This window comes from Simochromis diagramma, unplaced genomic scaffold, assembly GCF_900408965.1.
Source record: "Simochromis diagramma unplaced genomic scaffold, fSimDia1.1 OVJJ01000293.1, whole genome shotgun sequence".
Classification (NCBI taxonomy): Eukaryota; Metazoa; Chordata; class Actinopteri; order Cichliformes; family Cichlidae; genus Simochromis; species Simochromis diagramma.
In genome coordinates this window covers 7,254,510-7,273,283 of record NW_024386801.1, presented here as the reverse complement: position 1 = coordinate 7,273,283, position 18,774 = coordinate 7,254,510, and the positions used below count along the sequence as shown (strand labels likewise).

General features: G+C 42.4%; 1 protein-coding gene across 4 annotated transcripts in view; it reads left to right on the top strand.

Annotated features, from left to right (window-relative positions):
* The window catches only part of mafb (v-maf avian musculoaponeurotic fibrosarcoma oncogene homolog b (paralog b)), a 59,246-nt gene that overhangs the window by 12,597 nt on the left and 27,875 nt on the right, over window positions 1-18,774 (top strand). Inside the window, exons 2-3 of one of the 4 annotated variants that reach the window (XM_040025449.1) lie at window positions 1,642-2,513; window positions 2,831-4,267. In XM_040025449.1, the coding sequence (XP_039881383.1) occupies window positions 1,714-2,513; window positions 2,831-2,933 (903 nt within the window). In that variant the 5' untranslated portion in view covers window positions 1,642-1,713 and the 3' untranslated portion in view covers window positions 2,934-4,267. Of the gene's footprint in view, window positions 1-548; window positions 2,514-2,830; window positions 4,268-9,316; window positions 9,388-18,774 lie in introns of those variants that run through there. The other 3 variants (XM_040025445.1, XM_040025448.1, XM_040025447.1) reach the window with 3 other exon arrangements.

The following is an 18,774-nucleotide window of genomic DNA, read 5'->3' as shown; positions in this document are numbered from 1 at the left end:
CTTTGTAGTTTTCTGAAGTTTCCCCGTGTGACATGTTCCAGGGAGAGTGCTCTTATTTACTCTCCGGTCCTGTGTGTATAGCCCTGCTCATTGTTTGTTCTTATGTGCCACCACTCCTGAGGACTGCGCTTCAGGAGAGAAAGAGGCGTACAAAGAGATAGAGAAAGGCCCGCTAATGCTGTGATCATTACATGGGAGGACACAGATGAAGATGTTGTCATTGCAGACTGTTTCACAAGAAAAGGATTTGATATTGACTTGCATTTAGTGTAAATGCTTTATCGCTTGACATGTATAAGAAAATGGGTTTACACCGCCTGATAAGAGTCGCCTGCAGTATCATTTTGCACCGAATGGTGGCGACATTGGGTTTCCAAACAGTGTAGACGAGCCAGACCCGTGCCGTGCTCTTTTCAAACTGTTTCGCCTTCTTACTCAACCTCCCGATTCGTCTCATCTATTTCTGCGATTAGACTAAGAAAAGAGTGTGAACAATTAACGTGACGCTCATTTTGCAAATGTTTTTTTTTTTCCATACAATTACTTTGTGTTTGAGCTGAGAGTTAAAACGGTAGGTAGTGTGTAAGAAGAGTTGGAGATTTATTCGCTTATTAACAAGAAACCTGTGAAATAAATGGGATAAATAACTAATTCAAAAGTCTATACAAGGTTTTACATGCGGCCAGGGTCAAGAAGGTTTGTCTAATTAGTGTTTAAGAAGAGAGGCTGTAATAAATCTGACATAATTCGACTTGAAATATTTAAGTTGGTTAAGTGAAAAAATGAAAAAATAACTTAAATGTCAAAAATGCGCTACAGACCAGTTTAATTTATCGTTAAACTCTTAAGCGTAATTTATTTTCTTTTGCTTGCTTTATTTTCATACGCATGCTAGAAAAAAACATTAAAATGAATATCAGGTTTCGTGTGTAAATTTGTGTATGGACTTGGACGGTCCGAAAACTTCGTTTCTTTACTATTATGCTAATTACGTCCCGGGATCGCGCTGCTCATTGGCTGCGACTCAGTCAATTTCATATTTCAGTCCTGACGTCAGGGCGCCTATAAAACTAAGCAATGCTTTTTAACTCGTCGGCTGACTGATCCCTTAGAAAAAAAAAATCTATCAATCCTTGGGTGGAGTTTTTTCCCCCGTCTCCACAAGGCAACTATTTGCCCGGGACACGAACGTGAACCTCCTCAAATTGGCGCACTAATCCTAAAAGGAGCCATGAAGTGTTAAACGGTAGAAACGGAGAGAGCGGCGCTCAGATACCCGCACGCTGGGAGAGAGGGAGGAAACAGCGCTGCTCCAATGCGTCTGTGCAACACAGACTGAAGAGAGAGAGAAAAAAAAAAAACTTATCGACTCACAAAACCTGAACCTGCGCTGCGCAATTAGTGCGAGAAAATTCACTTTTTCCTCCGGTTTTGAAGAAAATAAATAAAGAAATCAAGCTGGCTCAGTGCGTGTCTCAGCAGCCCACTTTGACAGGTGCTCCTCACCCCCTTTGGAGGACTGTCAACAGCAAGAGGATGGCATCAGAGCTGGCAATGAGCAACTCCGACCTGCCCACCAGTCCCCTGGCCATGGAATATGTTAATGACTTCGATCTGATGAAGTTTGAAGTGAAAAAGGAGCCGGTGGAGCCCGATCGCAGCATCAACCAGTGCAGCCGCCTGGTCGCCGGGGGATCCCTATCTTCCACCCCGATGAGCACGCCTTGCAGCTCGGTTCCCCCTTCTCCAAGCTTCTCGGCGCCCAGTCCGGGATCAGGGAGCGAACAGAAGGCGCACTTGGAGGATTTCTACTGGATGACCGGGTACCAACAGCAGTTGAACCCCGAAGCTCTGGGTTTTAGCCCGGAGGACGCCGTAGAGGCGCTGATCAGCAGCAGTCATCAGCTCCAGACCTTCGATGGCTATGCCAGAGGGCAGCAGTTCGGCGGCGCAGCCGGCGCGGGGGGCGCAATGGCCGGGGAGGAGATGGGATCAGCGGCCGCAGTGGTGTCCGCGGTTATCGCTGCAGCCGCAGCTCAGAACGGGGCTCCCCACCACCACCACCATCATCACCACCACCACCACACAGGGGCACACCACCCCTCCTCCGGGTCTCAGTCCAGCGGCGGCCCGGGGGGAAACCACCAACACCTGCGCTTGGAAGAGCGGTTCACGGACGAGCAGCTGGTGACCATGTCGGTGCGGGAACTGAACCGGCAGCTGCGGGGGGTCAGCAAGGAAGAGGTGATCCGTCTGAAACAGAAGAGGAGGACGCTAAAGAACAGAGGCTATGCCCAGTCCTGTCGGTACAAGCGGGTCCAGCAGCGGCACGTTCTGGAGGGAGAGAAGACGCAACTCATGCAGCAGGTGGACCACCTCAAGCAGGAGATCTCCCGGCTGGCCAGGGAGAGGGACGCCTACAAGGAGAAATACGAGAAGCTGATCAGCACCGGCTTCAGAGAAAACGGAGGATCCAGCAGCGACAACAACCCTTCTTCCCCGGAGTTTTTCATGTGAGTCCCGGCGCTGAAAAGTTTTAATAAGCGAACCTCACCAAAAAAAAAAAAAAGAAAAGAAAAAGAGTTTGCGCGCAGCTAAAATAGGTTGTGTGTGATTGTGTTGAAGCTGCTTTTAGTTAAAGACTAAACCAGTTTTTCCCAATTTGTGTCATTTTAAAAGTATATTGTTTCAGAAACCCAGATTTGTTTTGTTTTGTTTGTTTTTTACTTTCTAAAGAATACAAATTAGGAAAGGACTCTGGATAAAAATACAGTACCCATACAATTTTTTAAAAGGATTTTTCTCCACTTTGTGATGTTTGCCTTTATAGACACTGCATAAACTTACCATCCTGCTGCGACCCATCGCATAGCCTTCCTCCTGCGCCTCATCCATCCTGTTCCCTTTACACCCATATTTGTTTTGTGAATTAAAACAAAGAACTTTTCAGACTCAACAGCTTTATTTGATGTGATTTTGATTTTGTTTGGTTGTTTAAAGTCACTCTGTTTTAATATGCTTTACTTCATTTTCATGTCATTCATCCTGTCTGATGAAAAATATCCAAACTGCGCCAAAGTTTGGAGAGACTTGTGTGAGTTAAATGAAGCCATGCATGCTGGTCATGTACGGATTGTTTGTTTGTTTTTTCTTCTTTTTCTGTTTTTGGTTGTTTTTTTTTATTCTACCTTTTTGTGAACTTGTGTATAATTGTATTATACCGTGACTGCATTGCTCAGTTTCACTATCATTTTGATTTTTTTTTAATATGTAAAACAAGTGAACAGGGCTATTTATGCGCCTCTTTTCTTTAATGAAAGTTCACCGCGTTTTCGACCCTTTCAACATTTTATTGGCTTCTTTTGGAGCCTTGTGTGTGGGGGGGGGGAGTGAAAGGGGACTTCATGTAAAGCAACAATGTGCTCAGTATTGATTTTTTCTGTTAGGCAATATGGCATCAAGATGAGCAGCATCTGCATATTTACTATAAGCAATAATTATAAAATTTCCAACACTAGCACTAAAATTATTGCGATCAACAAGTGGAGCTGAAGATAAAAACAAAGCAGATTTCCTGAAAATATGTGGAGGACGGGCTACTTTATGCAACAAATGATCTTTGTCTTGTAGAAGTTCACTGTTCATGTGTTTTCCTTTCATTTAAGGAGGCTGATTAAGTTCACTCGGAGCCCTATGGGTCTTTTTTCCTCTTTATTTTCTGATAAACACACTGTGAACTGTTTGGAAATTGAAGTTTAAGGTTCCCCCGGTGTTGCAGAATATTTAAGGAAAAGCATCAAGCAGCCATTCGTCTTTTTGTGACGCCCTGATTATCTGTTCAGTTAGAAACTGAACAGGACAGGTAAAAGGCACACGCCCTGTTCACTTTAAAAAGCTGAATCTAATGTTACCATTCGTCAATAAACCTCCATGAATGGAAACAAATGCACCTTCCTGATGATGTTCGTTTTTGTTCTGTTCAGTTTTACTGCTTGTTTGTCTCTGTGTCTTTGAGGCGACGCCACACACTGAGGCTTGTAACGAATCCGAATTTCCTCTGCGGGATTGCAATAACAAAAGCATCTCGTTCATAAACGTGTTGTTTGCTTGGAAGCCGTGTAATTATCGCAGCTCCCAAACATCAAGTAGACTGCGTATATTCCAACTTTGTGATCTGGTGCAGTTTATCCATGTGTTTTCCTTTAAATGCGGTTTTATCTTTTTTAATTTTTATTATTTTAAATTATCTTGGCAAATAATTTTAAGGGGTTTCTTTTAATGGCTTTTGCTTTTTTTGCTTTTTTTCTTTGCTTTTTTTTTTTTTTTTTTTTTTTAGAAAAAAATGACGGCCTTCACCTGTTGCGTATTTAAAGACAAAATCTTCTTGTTCTTTTTAAGCGTGTGTGAAAATGAAAAAATAGCGCTCAGTTTTTCTTATATAATTTTTCGTTTTTCGCCCTGTGGCCTGATATCTGTGCTGCAGGTCACCTGCAAACGCTCAGTTAATGATTGATTTTAGAGTAAACTTGCACTTTTCACTCGGTACATGTGCACTTGTTGAACATTGCCTGTGGAAGGGTTTTAATTCAGATCGACCGCAGATAAAGCGCTGCGTGGCAAACGTGATGCATTTAGTCGTGTGTGCAGGCAAGTGTGCGATTGAACACAAACATGTCGCAATTTTTTTTTTTCTCTGACGTGTCATTTGCCAGTCCACAATAATTCCGCAGTTTTGCATATTTTTTCTTTTCTTTTTGGAAATCAAATCACGCCTCATATTTTTAACCAAACAATTTTTTTTGAAATGCCTCACTTTCATTTCACTGAAAAAAAAATCCTTCGACTTATGACATAAAAATGCTGAAAAGATTGAATTTAAAGGCACAGGAGACACTCGGGGGGTAATTTGATTTGCTAGCGAGTGACAGGTCTTGTAGCCCTCCAACCTGCCGGCAAATGTGGCCTGGGACGCCTTTCCTTCCCGATGAAGTCGGTGCATCCCTAAGAGGAGTATGGCTGCTATAAAAGCTGCATGGGGTCTGGTTCAGGCTCCCATACAAGGTCACTACAATGCATGCTGCTGGAAATCTTTGTGGTTGTGTGTGTGTGTGCATGTGTGTGTGTGTGTGTTTGCGCATGGGTGTATGTAGAGAAGTGCTACTGGGTTGTCCCTCTGAGGGACCTTTTGACAGAGTGTGTGCAGACTAGGAAAAGTGTCCATCTCGTGGAAACCTTAAAATGCACCACAGTGGTGAATGTTTCAGTGTCGGGCTGAAAACAAAGACTGTGGACTGTGTATTTGGTTCTAAGTCTCACTTGTACAACAGTGACACTGTCACCTGGCTCATATGGATTCCATGAAAGCCTGGAGTGAGGGACAAGATGGCAAAGCATGATCCACTCATGCCTGAAGGAAGGATTTTCTCTGTGATTAAAAGAGAGTGAGAGACAGGGATGGGGCCCAAGGAGGAGAGAGAGAGAGAGAGCAATACAGAGGAGAGGGAGGAGAGAGAGAGAGATATGCTGGCTGCCTTCCTGCTCCTTTCAGATGATAAACGATCAGAGATGCATCCTAGCTGAGAGGAGACGGCCTTTTAGTGAGCATGTGTCCACTAATTTATGGCCCTCCTATCTGATTAGGTCAATATAGTGTGCTATTTAATTACATTTGTGTTATAACCTAGAACTGGAGATACTATACTTCTTTCATGTCACCCCTTTCTTATGTGAGCCTGATAGGATTAGCGAGGTTTCCTCTGGACTTTGCTCAGGACGGCTCTACCTGTTTGTACAACAACAGTTTTGTGAATTTGTTAAGTAGCAGATCGAGGGCCGCTTCTGTGTCACGGTTCGCAGGCTTCTAGGGTTTGTGCTCCGGCATCAATGCGTAAGAAGGATAAAACGGAAAATTGCTGATCGTTGTAGGGCTGTGGAAATTGTGTGGGATGCCGGTTGTTTGTGGGTGTGTTTTGACCTCTAGACACACCGAGGGGCTGCGGGATTTAGTAGTACTGATTCACTTCCTGTTTTGGAGGAGGACAGAATGCACAGGAAACAACAATTCAGGGCTTCCTTCTCACTTCTCAGCAGCCGTAATCACTGCTTCTTTCGCTGTGTTTTGCTTCCTCTGTTATTTGCACAGCATGAAAAAGTGTGTACACGCACCATATAGACACTCCACGTTATTAATCTTATCAGTATGAACTGTAATTCTGTTCTCTGGCCCAGCATATTGACTTCTTCACTGTGATCATTTGCAGTCTGTCCAATGATTAGGTTATTAAAGATAATGTAGTTGTCTGCTGTCACAATATTGGACTCTCTTTCAGGTCAACTATGGGAAATCACTCTGAAATTTATCAGTATTGACATTTAAATCATCATCATGTACTTTGCTTTAATGTCTCAGAATTAATAGGACAAAAGGATATGCACAGTGGTTAGTGTCTGTTCGTGTGAGTGCTCAATAACCTGCCTGCATTGTCTTTTATGTGACCTTGTTGCGGAAGCGTGTATGTATGCTTTAAGGGAGGGTGGTAAATCTGTAAGAATGAGTCGTTGTGTCATGAAATTCAGATATTTGTAGTCTTCATTGTGCAATGCTAAAAATAAGAAGCTATGCATTTAATCTTTTTTTATAGTAAAATACAATTGCAATTAATTTAAGAGCAACACAGTTAAAGTTCAAGCCCTTGCAGTAGATCTTTACAGTTGTACCTGTGTTTGTTTTTCATAATGTAAAAATATATGTTATCATTTCATTCAGAGCTATCACCAACCACTGACTTAAAACAAACAAAAAAGCTGCTCTTTTACTAAAATAATGTTAGGATTGCATGTCTCTGCATGTCTCATTCATTCAGCACAGCAACACGGCAGTTTTTACGTGTGCACGTTCATTCTCTGTCATTCCCCTGCGAACGCTTCCTTCCCAAGCGTGGCAAACCCCTGAAAAGGGTTAAAAACATTTTCGCATTCACAAGAGGAAACAATTTCAATCTCTCCTACTCATTCCGCATCTGCATCACTCCACACGATAAACATTTACATTTAAAGTGATTTAAATCGGCTGCCTTTATGCTCCTCTGTGGTCCGTCCATCATCTAGACCCGCAGTGCCCGAGCTTCTCTTCCTCTCTCACCCTCTCGCAGTGTCCTGAGTTATGTCATTTATTTAAAAAGCTTAATAATTTAACTTGTCCGTCCTGTCACGGCTATGCATGTGGTAAAAAAGCAACGGCCGTAAAACGTTGGTGGTGTTTCCTGTGAATGTTTCTGATTGGCTTTGCATGCTTGTATTTTTTTTTCCACAGGCCAAATACAATCATGGGCAGAGTGATTGAAATGTGATTGTGTGGATCCAAATCTACAGTGTTGCGCGTTAAATTGAGACAGCTTTAAATGCAGAGATGCAAAAGAATGTGCTTATAGACACTGGAGTAGATTTGCATTTGCTTGTGGAGGAAGCTGTCCTCAGAATGCATAACTAAAGGGCAATAGATGAAAGCTAATTATGATTTAATTATAGGGGATCACAATATTCTGACTTGCAGATAAACATAACTGAGGCTGTGTTGATGTTTTCAACAGTGAGTTGAGTTTCAGGGCACAGAGTCAGTGAAGTGGTGTGTTTTGGACCGCGGCGAACGTGGTTTCGGGGAGGGGGGGTGTTTGACAAGTGAGTGCATTATGCGACTGTGTGGGTGGGTGTGTGAGAAGCTGTCTGTGTGCATGTTTAGGTCTGGCTATGCATGAGTTTGTTTTATGCAGGGTGGAGCTGGAGCCGAGCCCGACCCCTGTGTGTTTTACCTGCATCTCAATGAAGCAAGAGGTGATTTACCCTTCTGCTGCAGCCACTTCTCTGTCTGTCTCTCTCTCCCTGTCAGTCCAGCAGACATTGATCTCTTTGCCAAGCAAGGTGACCGACAGTGTTTTCAGCTCTTCCAAACTCTCTGCTTTCCCTTTCATTTGTACCTGGGAAAGGCCTTGACCCCACACGTTGCCGCTATGTGTGTTGCCTTCTGCACATGGACCTCCCCTGTACAAAGCCCTGTTTGCATGTGTGTGTCAGTGCGTGTCTGTTTGAGTTGGAAAGTGGACGTGCATGTCGACGCTATGTGTCTACGTGTTTCTGACCCTGTGCCTAACCAGCTCTGTGTTTACTTTCATGAACAGGTGCATGCAGTTCTTTGCAGATTCACCCAGATGTACAGCAGTTTATTTAAACTGCTGTACATCTGGGAGTCTCTCCATACTTTGGTGCTTTTTAAGGTCTTCTCTGTGCTGCAGGTCTGTAACTGGGAGCTGCTTCATACCCGAACGCGTCAGAGTTCATTTGGTGCCAGTGTGAATCGGATTACAGGGAAATGAATGGCTTTCATTGTTGCTTAAAGATGGATTGAGGGGCATTAAACATCCTTCTTTTGCCTCGTTTCTCACTCTCAGAAGCAAAAAGTTTTTTTAAATTTTTTTTAGTGTGATTCATTACTCAGGTTTCCTTTATTCACCCTCATCGCTGCCGTGTCTTCATATAATGTCCACAGGTGTGCAGATCATGCATGCATATGTTTGCAAAAATATGCAAATACCCTGCTGTGGGACACCTATAAACACTGATGAATGTAAGCATGACCTAATGTAGGATTTTATCATTTATGATACATCTAATTATATTCTAATGAAATTATTTGCAAAAAAAGAAGCCTAAATTTGGATAGTTTTATGAACAATGGAGTAGAAATTAAATTATAGGAGATTACAAAATAGTTTGAAAAATATTATAACAATGTGAACTGCAGTGATTTCCTTTTTGTATTAAACTGTTCTGTGCATACAGTTTTTTTTGTGTATGTTATTAAAATAATTAAGTTACGTCTCATTGTCAGCATATTTGAATGCATCGGTCTGTATCCATGGTTTAGTAAACGAGCTGGATAAAAACTGCTTGAATTTAAACCTTTTATTCAAATCTACTCCTGATGTTTAACTGATCAAAATATCCCTGCATTTAACACATTAAATACAAATAAAAAAAATGAATATGAATAAAAATTAGCTCAGAATCACTTGATATTATTTTAGTAACATAACAGGTTGGTTTTGGGGAACTGTACGAGCACTTCATATTCATTATTCAGTCACAGCATTACCAGTTTTCTAAGCCGACTGAAATTACCCCTGACTTTTACAGTCATTGCCAGTTTTGGGAACCAGATAGCCATTACTTAATGTCAGATATACGTTGTGTTTACACCAGTGTGCACTTCTGTTTCATCAAAAAAGTGTGTTAATGTTTCATCCTGTTTTGTTTGTTGCAGGACGTCAAGAAAATTCCTCCATCTGTGATAGAGAGCTGTGCCCTCTCGGCCCCGCCACCCTGGAGTCTGAGGTAATTTGATGCTCATCTTTGACACTTTCAACAAAAACAACATCTTTAAAACATTTTTTGCTGTTTTTGATGCAAGGTGAAAATAAAATTTAAATTAAAATTTTAATGATTGGTGGCACTGGAGACTAAATCCTCCTGCAGATACAAACTAAATACAGACCATGTTCTTACTAAGATTTTAATGATACAGCTTTCAGTCGCCATTAAATATCCGCAGCAATAATTAGTTTTTTTATATTTTATTGTCCAAATTCTAGAGTTATACAAAAAGGTCTCAGGATTAATCTCCTTTACTCGCAGGTTTCAGCACAAAACAAAATAGATTTAAAATGAAAAGAAATGCATCAAGTAAAACATTAATTATAAACAACAACCATACTAGAGAGCTGCTTATGCATTGTTTTAACTCCTGAAAGCTCTTTATGTTTTATTACATTATTGTAGAGAAGTAGAAAAGTTGAAAGCTACTATAATATTTCTGTTACCTGCTTTGTGCTCTTAATTGAAGCACTTTAAATACAGACAGGATCTCCTGATAAAAACTATTGAAACTTCAAATCTTTAGCTCTGATCAGTATTTTGATAATCAACATTTCAGTTCATCTAAAAGGTTCATCTTTGCATCAGATATTAGGTAAAATGATTTGCTTTAACAAGGAAAGCAGACACCTGCTGATTATCATTATTTCTCACTTCACAACCAAACTCATCACTCTCTCACAGCATCCATTGCATGCGATGTTTGGCATCACTGTGTTGGGGCTCTGACAGTGCTGCTTGAATGACGGAGGGGTGACATGCACCGAACTCATGGGATGAGACCAAAACCTTTCACCTCTGTCTTGACCCCCTGACTTCCTGTGTCCCCCTCTGCTCACTCTGCAGAGACAGACACTATACAGTATTTTTTTGTTTTGTTTTGTTTTATTTCTGGCAGATACACAGATGGAGGGATGTGGGATTGATGGAGTGAGTGAGGGATAGCGAAGACTAGATTTTATACTGTGACACTTGTAGTAGGAAAACAGAGGCTATAAAAGCAAAAAAAAGGAAGGATGGATGAAAGGAACTGAGAAAAACTTAAGACTGAAGGTAAGAAACTGTGGAAAGTGTGGCGCCTGCTTTTGAATGCAGACACACACGCCGGGACGAGAGGACAGAAGGAGGTTAGGAGGCGAGGTAAGGGAGGAACGCATGGCGGGAGGGCTCCTGGTCGTGGATGCAGACAGACAGGCAGGGAAACCAGAGGAAGGCGGTGACCTTCTCTGCTGCTGGAGGATCGAAGGCTTTATTTAAAGGCCTGGTCAATGCTGGGTGCTGCTGAGGTATCAGCCTCGCAGCCAGGCGACTCATCACCACTGTAATACAACTCTCTAATGCTAACCCCCCCTCCCACTCTCACACACACACACACACACAGACACACACACACACACACACATGCACAGGACGGGACACTCTCTGGACACCTCAGGTTTTACCCTGTACAATCAGGAGGCTGGACAGAGGAAACTACCGCATCAGCATCAGCTAATTTTACCATGCAGCAGGCAGCACACTCTACTTTCTTCATGTGCTCAGCATTGTGAAGCGCACGCCAGCTTTGCTTTTGACACACTCTCCATCACCGCCTGTTATTTTGCTCTTGACTGATAACGGCCGATGTGAACATTTTTAAATGTGAAAGCATGGCCGTAGCGTGGATGCAGGCGGGGAAAGAGTTAAAAGCTGACAGAATGCAGCCTGCTAAGGCAGGACTCGTGCATCTGTTGGTGTGAGCGGAGCACGTGTTTGCGTTTGCGCATGTGTGTGTGGCTGCAGCGCGAGGACACCTGCGTGCTTCAGCACTTTCTGGCTGTCGGGAGCTCTGAGGTCACAGGCAGAGGGAGTGGAGAGGGCACATTAGAGTAAGCTTCAGAGCCCCCACCCACACACCACGCCTCTGCCGTTTCTTCCCTCCCACCACTTCAACCCTCACTTTTCCTCCTTCTTCCCCCTGTTATCCCCTCTCCCCGTCATCCCTCCTCCTCTCCTCTTCCCGCTCACTCCGGCTCGCCTTCTCCTCATGGTGAAGGGGTGAGTCAGCCACTCAGGGGGGGGAGGGGGCGCATAGGGGCAAGGTGCCTCTGTGGCTGACAGCAGGCAGGTCAGGTTTTTGTAGACATGGCACAGGAAGAAGGACACGTGTGCACGCGGAAGCTTTAAGGTGCGAGTTTACGGTGAGGTAGTGAGCACATCTTTAAATGGACATATGGGGTGCATACGTAAAAACCCGAAAAGCTTTTGCAAAAGATGGTGGATATTACCAGTAAGGTTATAAAATAAGGTTGGCTGTTTATGAGAAAAATTAAATCGGTACATGGGCACAAAAAGTGATATGTTGTATCTCCTGATAACTATTCAATATTTTGCAGCGCATATAGTAAAACCTCAAATCAAATCACCTTTTTCAGCTTCTCAGAAAACATTCTGGAGGAAATCTGTATTGAATTTTAAATTTAGATTAAGCACAACTTAATTTAAAGTTCAGGTGATTAACAGTGCAGTTCACTGTATGCCCCAACATGGAAGTGTCATTTATAAAACACTGAAGTTGTGTTGCACTCATTTGTCATCAGCAGCAAACGGGATTTTTTTTTTTTCCATCCACAGTTTGACACACTTCACTATCCTTCACTGCCTTGGATATATATAACTACTAGCTGCCTATAGTGAGACTCATTACAGTGTTAGAGTTTCGGTAGTGACACAGACGTCATCGCTCCATCCAGAAAATCCAAATGACAGTGAGGATATGAACAGGATGTATGCTCATTATTAGGCCTGGTCTGAAAAGAGAAGGGACCAAGTGGAACTGGGTCGGTGTTAGAAATAACAAAAAGACGAGAAATTTCACTCCGTGCAGTTGTAAAGACACACAAGACGAACACAGAATAGCCGTGTTTTAGATTCGGATTGTTTTTTCTAAAGCGTGTTTTTATTTCTAAGCCACAGATTAGATGCTACTTGATCAGGATAAAGTTTCACCCCCGAGCCAAACCTCTGAACATCAAGCCACTTTTCTTTTCAACTAACATTAATATATGAATTTTTTCCTCCTTTGTTTCAGCTGTTTAAGCCTGATTTGTGTTGTTTTATTCAAACATAATTAGTTGTAAAGCTGTTACTGCTGCACGCATGTGTGTGTTTGTGTTTGAGCCTCAGAGCCACTGTTGTCCTCTGGTTGTTACTGTGTGTTCACAGCATGATTGAGAGTGGAACTTGCGATGAGCCGGAGGTTAGTGTGATATAATGTATTCCCCTGAATCACCGCAGCCAGCAGCCCAGGGCCTTCCTCTTGCCCGCAGCCTCCTTTTCCTTACACACACACCTTCCACACTCCCCTCGCATCACCGTCCTCTCCCTTTCTTCCCTGCGGTGACTACCCAGTGTTAGCTGCTTAGCACTGCACGCAGTGTCTAATTGAATTCCAACGCTTAGGCGTTAGCTCCTGATGCTATGTTAACACAGCACAATACTAACAATCCTCAGGACGTGTTCAACACTCTTCTTTTAATGAGAAAATTAGTGCTAAGCTCATTTTGGCAACACATGATTTATTCAAAGCTCCAAACTGTGTCTTCTGTATCCCCTAAAGGATCATTTTTATAGCCATCAGCAAATCAGCACTTCATATACACACATCGAGAACATGCAGAATATGTCTTGTGGATACGCCGCTGGTACACTTGTGTGTGCGTCTCCTCCTGCTTCTCATGCTTCCACTTGAGTGTATCTATTGTCGCTTATATAAATGTGTCTGCTGGTCTTTCTGCATCCATATTGCTGGCGATGCCGTCCATCCCCTCTCCCTGACACCTTCACTTTTATTCCCTGGCTCTCAAACATTAGCTCTGGGCTTTAATGGCACATATTTCCTGGGCCCGGCTGAAACGGGATGCATCTTCTCCTTGTTAGCTTGATAAATAACCAGGCTGCTGCGAAAGTGCTGAATTTTAGCTTTCAGCCTCTATTTTCTGCTGGATGACATTAATTTTAAGTGCTGAGAAGGAGCTAACTAATACAGACAAATAAATAAGGAGGTGGGAGGGAAGGTGCAGAGGTGCTGGAGTCAGTGCTGTCCCTCCCTTCCCCCCCTTTACCTGTTTACACACAGGCATTCATAGACGCAATATGCAAACCTGCAAAAATATACCATACACACAAATGGTGCAAAGTCAAGCAAGCGCACACACTCGGTTTCTCAATAGGCGCCTCTGTTGTTGTCCAAACTGTAAAATCAGCTTGTCCTGTTATAAGCACAGCTCCGGCAAAGTCAAATGTTTGACATATTGGAAGCAGATAGTTGGTCAGTCAATCAGTAAGGAAGATTGGCTTCATTCATCTCTATTTATTATTTGCATTTCTTATTTTCTCTTTCAGTGTTACTGATTTTTTTGCAATATGGTGGGAAAGCTCCATCTGGAGCACAATGATCTGGATTAAACTGTATTTATGTGTATTCAGAGACAACAAAGCAGAATAATTAAGTAGTAATTTTTTTTTAATTTTCTTTTTTAGAAAAGACCCCCAAAAATGGTTTCTAGCTTTAGTAGTTGGTACCGATGAGTTTTAAACTGTATCTTTTTATATCCCCTCTTGCTCTCTCAATTCCCATTATTAATGGATTGATCTGTACTGTTTGTTTTCATGATTGTTCTCTTGACATACAGCTATACACCTCAGTGTCAGTTGAACCTTTGTTAGCTGTACCTGGTTTGCTCCTGAGAACAGAAGGGTGGGGGGGGATTAGAATAGTAAAATTAGGTTAGAATAAAAGGTTAAAGATGAATCTAGTCATGTTTTACTTTTATCCTGATGTCTGTCCATTTTTTTCCTTTTTTTTTTTGCCGTCCTTTATTCTTTATAATTATTTTTATCATTACATTTCCAGTTTCGCAATTTATGATGCATAACTTCACTTTTGGAAAAACACACAACACAGGCATGGCATAAAGGTGTTTTACACCTGATTTATAAACAAAAAGCAAAGAGACATCAACCAAACACATGAGCCAGAAAAGCTTTAACGTGCAAAATTATTCGCATGTATTTGATATGTTTATCTTAAATGTTTTCCCCCCAAAATCGGTTTAAGCTGAGCACACACACAGACACACATACACACATGCACACACCATGAAGTGGCTGTGGCTTAGACACCTCATACATTATTTTAACAATGTATAGTGCAGTGAATAAAAAGGTCAGTGGTTGGGAACTAGCTTCATGTAACAATAAGATGCATGGACAGAGCGCTGCAGACCCTTCAGTCAGCATCTTGCAGCTGAGCGCTGTGAGGATGACACACATGCAAACTGGAGTGACAGATTCAACTCTAGGCTGTGTGTGTGTGTGTGTGTATTCACCTAGTGTTGATGGGTGGCCACAATGAAACACTTTAAAACAATAAAGATGTGTGGGCTGTCAATGCTGATTGCACAAATTTCCCTTTTGCCCTTTGTATCACTTTGATAAATGTCTTTTATTATGGCATTTTAAAGCAAAAGAGGAGCAAAGATTTAGGGTTTTTTTAAAATATATTTATTTATTTATTGTTAAGTGGTGCTTTTATTAGACCATTTCTATTTTTGTCACTATCAAAACACACTCTGTCCCTCTCTAGATGCAATGCAAGCAGTGCATGTTTCTGTTTGCAACGCAGGGCCTAATCTTAAGGGTGTATTTATCACATGCTGTCATGTTGTGGTCACATGACCACACGAACCACTGCCAGCAATTAAGGCTGATAAATCACTCATTTACAGCGAGCGAAGGAGGGACAGAGTTGGGTAAAGCGGAAACAAGAGAGTGATAAGAGAGAGGGAGAGGAATAATGGATCGCCTGTACCACTTCACAGAGATTTTCCTCTTTCATTTCTTTAACAGCGTTGAATGTTTTTGTGTTCGGGCGTTGTATAAACTCTTGCCAGTGAGGCTCATTGACTCATACAGGCAGAGACAAAGAGGCAGATGGTAGTTGTTTGTGGGGTTTACTGTAATTCTGACCTGACTGCACTGCTTTATTTATTTGTGTTCATGTGTGCAGCTGTGTGCATGCCTGCACGAGCAAATGCAATAGTGTCATGACAGAGAAAGAGATTCAGAGAGCACGAACGCAGAACTGTCAGTTCACCCATTTCGTTCACTGCTGATGGATTTCTTCCCAGCCTAAGCAGGAGACTAGCTACTCCAGATACCAAACTATACTACAGCATGCTTTATTGTTGTCAGCGCATGAGTGGAAATTCTCTTATAGTTAAAACTTTGGCATGCTTTGATTTTTACATCTTTGTGACCTCACCTTATAGAAATTGAGCACATAAGCTCAAGCTTAGGTCTGTTCCTGGATGTGAAGGTGCTCTAAGCTGCGTAGCATCTGTATAAGTTACATCAGAAAGTGTGTTTCAGCAGCAAGGGTCAGCGCTATGCTGACAGTCAGCCTGCGCACTCACTTGAAAAGGCTGATTAAAGATTCATGACAAAACAAAATAAAAGAAGAAACAGCCCTCTTTTAATGGGCTGAAGACGGGAGAGGAGAAGAAGAGAGGAGACAAGCTGTGGTTTCTCTGCCGACAGTCGGAGCTCTCATTCATTAAAGACAGCAATCGCTAACTGGCTAAAGTCTTTACAATGTGACCATTGAGAGTCAGTTGAGTCAGTCAGGTTTCCTGCCACAGAGTGAGTGTTGCAGCAGAAGATTAGGATTCAGCAGTTGCTGTGTGTGAGTGTGTGACTATGTTTTTGTTGTTTAAAGAGTTACAACTTTTTCAAATCAACTGCCTGTTTGTGTACTGTGCAGAAAGACCTCTATGGTATAGTGTGCGTTTGTGTGTATGTGTTAACGCTGCATTCAACAGAGGCAGGGAGGGCCCTGCTGTCTGTGGCTTTACCAGTAGAGTGATTCTGAAAGCTGGTTCCTGCGACAAAAGTAGCTCTTCTGGGGAGAAAAATAATCTGTGTACACATTAACTGTACCAGAATACAAAGTCAACACTGAGTGTGTGTTTGGGGGTGTGCGTGTGTTTGTACTTGTGCAGTAAGTAAAGTATTGCCAAAGACTGTGAAGCATACTAAAATCTTCCAAAGCAGAGGACAGATATGTGAGTCGCTTCATTCTCTCTGACTTGTTTTCTAGTTTTGGCAGAAATGCCTTTTAATATGTTTATATTACCGTGATTTTATACCATAATGTTTGTGTGTGTGTGTGTTTTCAAATATATATTAATAAAATGACGTAGGTGGAAGGATTAGCATGTGCAGGGGATTTCTTGTGCTTTAAACATCAACATCCTCCACATTTCACATCATATACATATAAATCCACACACGCGCGCGCACGCACACACACTCGAGCATGCTCGTGTGACATAGGAAGAGTGCTGACCTCTTTCTCACTCTCTTCGCCTTCCTCATCTGCTCTGGTTCAAGGTTGAGACACATTTGAGTACAAAAAGGGGAGGAGACGCAAGGGAAGGAGGAGCCAACGGGCTAGAGAGGCACAAGCACGCTCACTTTTGGCACGTTTGAACATATTGTCCTACCTATATAAACCACCACCTCTCCACTGCCCTCTTTTTACATTCAAACGCTACTATGTGAAAGTGCTAGTGACCTCTTTGTCTTCTCAGAAGTTATTTACCTCTTATATACCTCCGTGTGAAGTCTTAGAGGCGCTTTATTCATAATCAGTGCGTAATAAAGAAATAAATGAATGTAAGGGAAGTTCAAACTTGCATCTCTGACCGTGTTTCCCTGATCCGGATAGGTGCAGCAGTGTATCCTATACTGTATATTTTAGGTGGTTTTATCTCGAGTGAATTAAAGGGCTTGTAAAGAGTGGAACGTTATTAGCGTCAGACCACCTGGGGTGAACATCTGCAGTCTCAAACGGCAGACCCAACATACATCACTGTTCCTCCTCTCCATATTCACTGTCAAATATGTGCACGCACACACACACACACACGCGCACACACACACGTGCGCACATGCACACAGCTCTCCTTTCAGATGACTCGTGTTTTGGTGACATACACATGCAGTCGCCCATTTCTGCAGCGATGCATGCTGTTTATTAAAGAACCTACACTGTCACAAGTTAAATGCATGTTCTGTGCCTCTCGTCAGCCAGAGGTCAAAGGTCAGCAGGTTCACGTCAGAGCCTAGCTCACAAATGGTCAAACTTTAGGTTCATTCGCGGAGCTCTGAAGCACTCTTCTGCGTTATTCTGCAGAGTGTTTGCATTAAACCTTTTTATTTGTTTATCTTATTTTTGTTGTGTTATTCCTATAGTAACTAATCTCCTTTGAATAATTAGATGTTCGTTTCATGTTCTATTAGGACTGTTTTTCTTCACGTCTCTGCTCGAACACTATATTTTCATCTTCAAAGTGAAAGCTAAAATAGGGCGATCATTGCAATTTAATTACTACAAATCCCTTTGTGAATTTGCTCCTGTGTTTGTTTACATGCATAGATTTGCCAGCTTCTGCACTTTTGTGCGCGTTTGTGTATGCTTCAGTGGATGCCTTTTACGTTCCTGTGTCGTTCCGTATATGCCCCTTTATTTTTAGTGTGTGTGAGTGTGTGCAAATGAGGTCGCAGTGGGGTTTATTTAAATAGATAAGATGGTGTTTTATTCCCAATCAGAGGAATCTCCTGTCGCATTTCAGTCTCTTCATAATAACCTCCAGCATTGCTCCACAACCCCCTGACACACATGCACATGTGCACATATACACACACTCACACACACAGTATTGCAGACGCTGCAGTTTTTTCTCTCTCTGGGGTAAAAGGCTTTGATAAATGAAAATAAATACTTTTCTTCATATGAGTAACAGGAGGGGAAAGAAGCAAATAGCTGAAATGACAGGAGGCCTCTGACAGTTTGATGCCTCAGTACAAGCAAATATATGACAAAGAAACATTTTCCAGTAGTGTGTATGAGTGTGTGTGACACACTGTGTGAGTGTGATGCAGTTGAGCACTAAAACACAGGTGCACCCCTTAGTCACTGAAATAAAAGAGAAAGGGAAAGTGATTCAGGGATGTGGGCCGAGGAGAAGGGAGATTCAGCAACTGGCATGTAGGCTGACATGTTAATTGAGTAACAGTAAGAGGGGAAAACACAGCACAACACATGATTTAGAGGAAACCGGTTCTCCTCTTCAGTTTGTTTCTCTCACTGCAAGGTCATGTAGGAGCCTCCCGCTTTCTCTCTCTCCACCTTTGTTTCCCTCTGCTCCTCCGGACCTCATTTCATTCAACACTCCCGAACCTCCGACAGCTCCATAACTATAACTCTCTCCTCGCCGTCTTCTCCTCCTCTCTTCTCTTCATCCA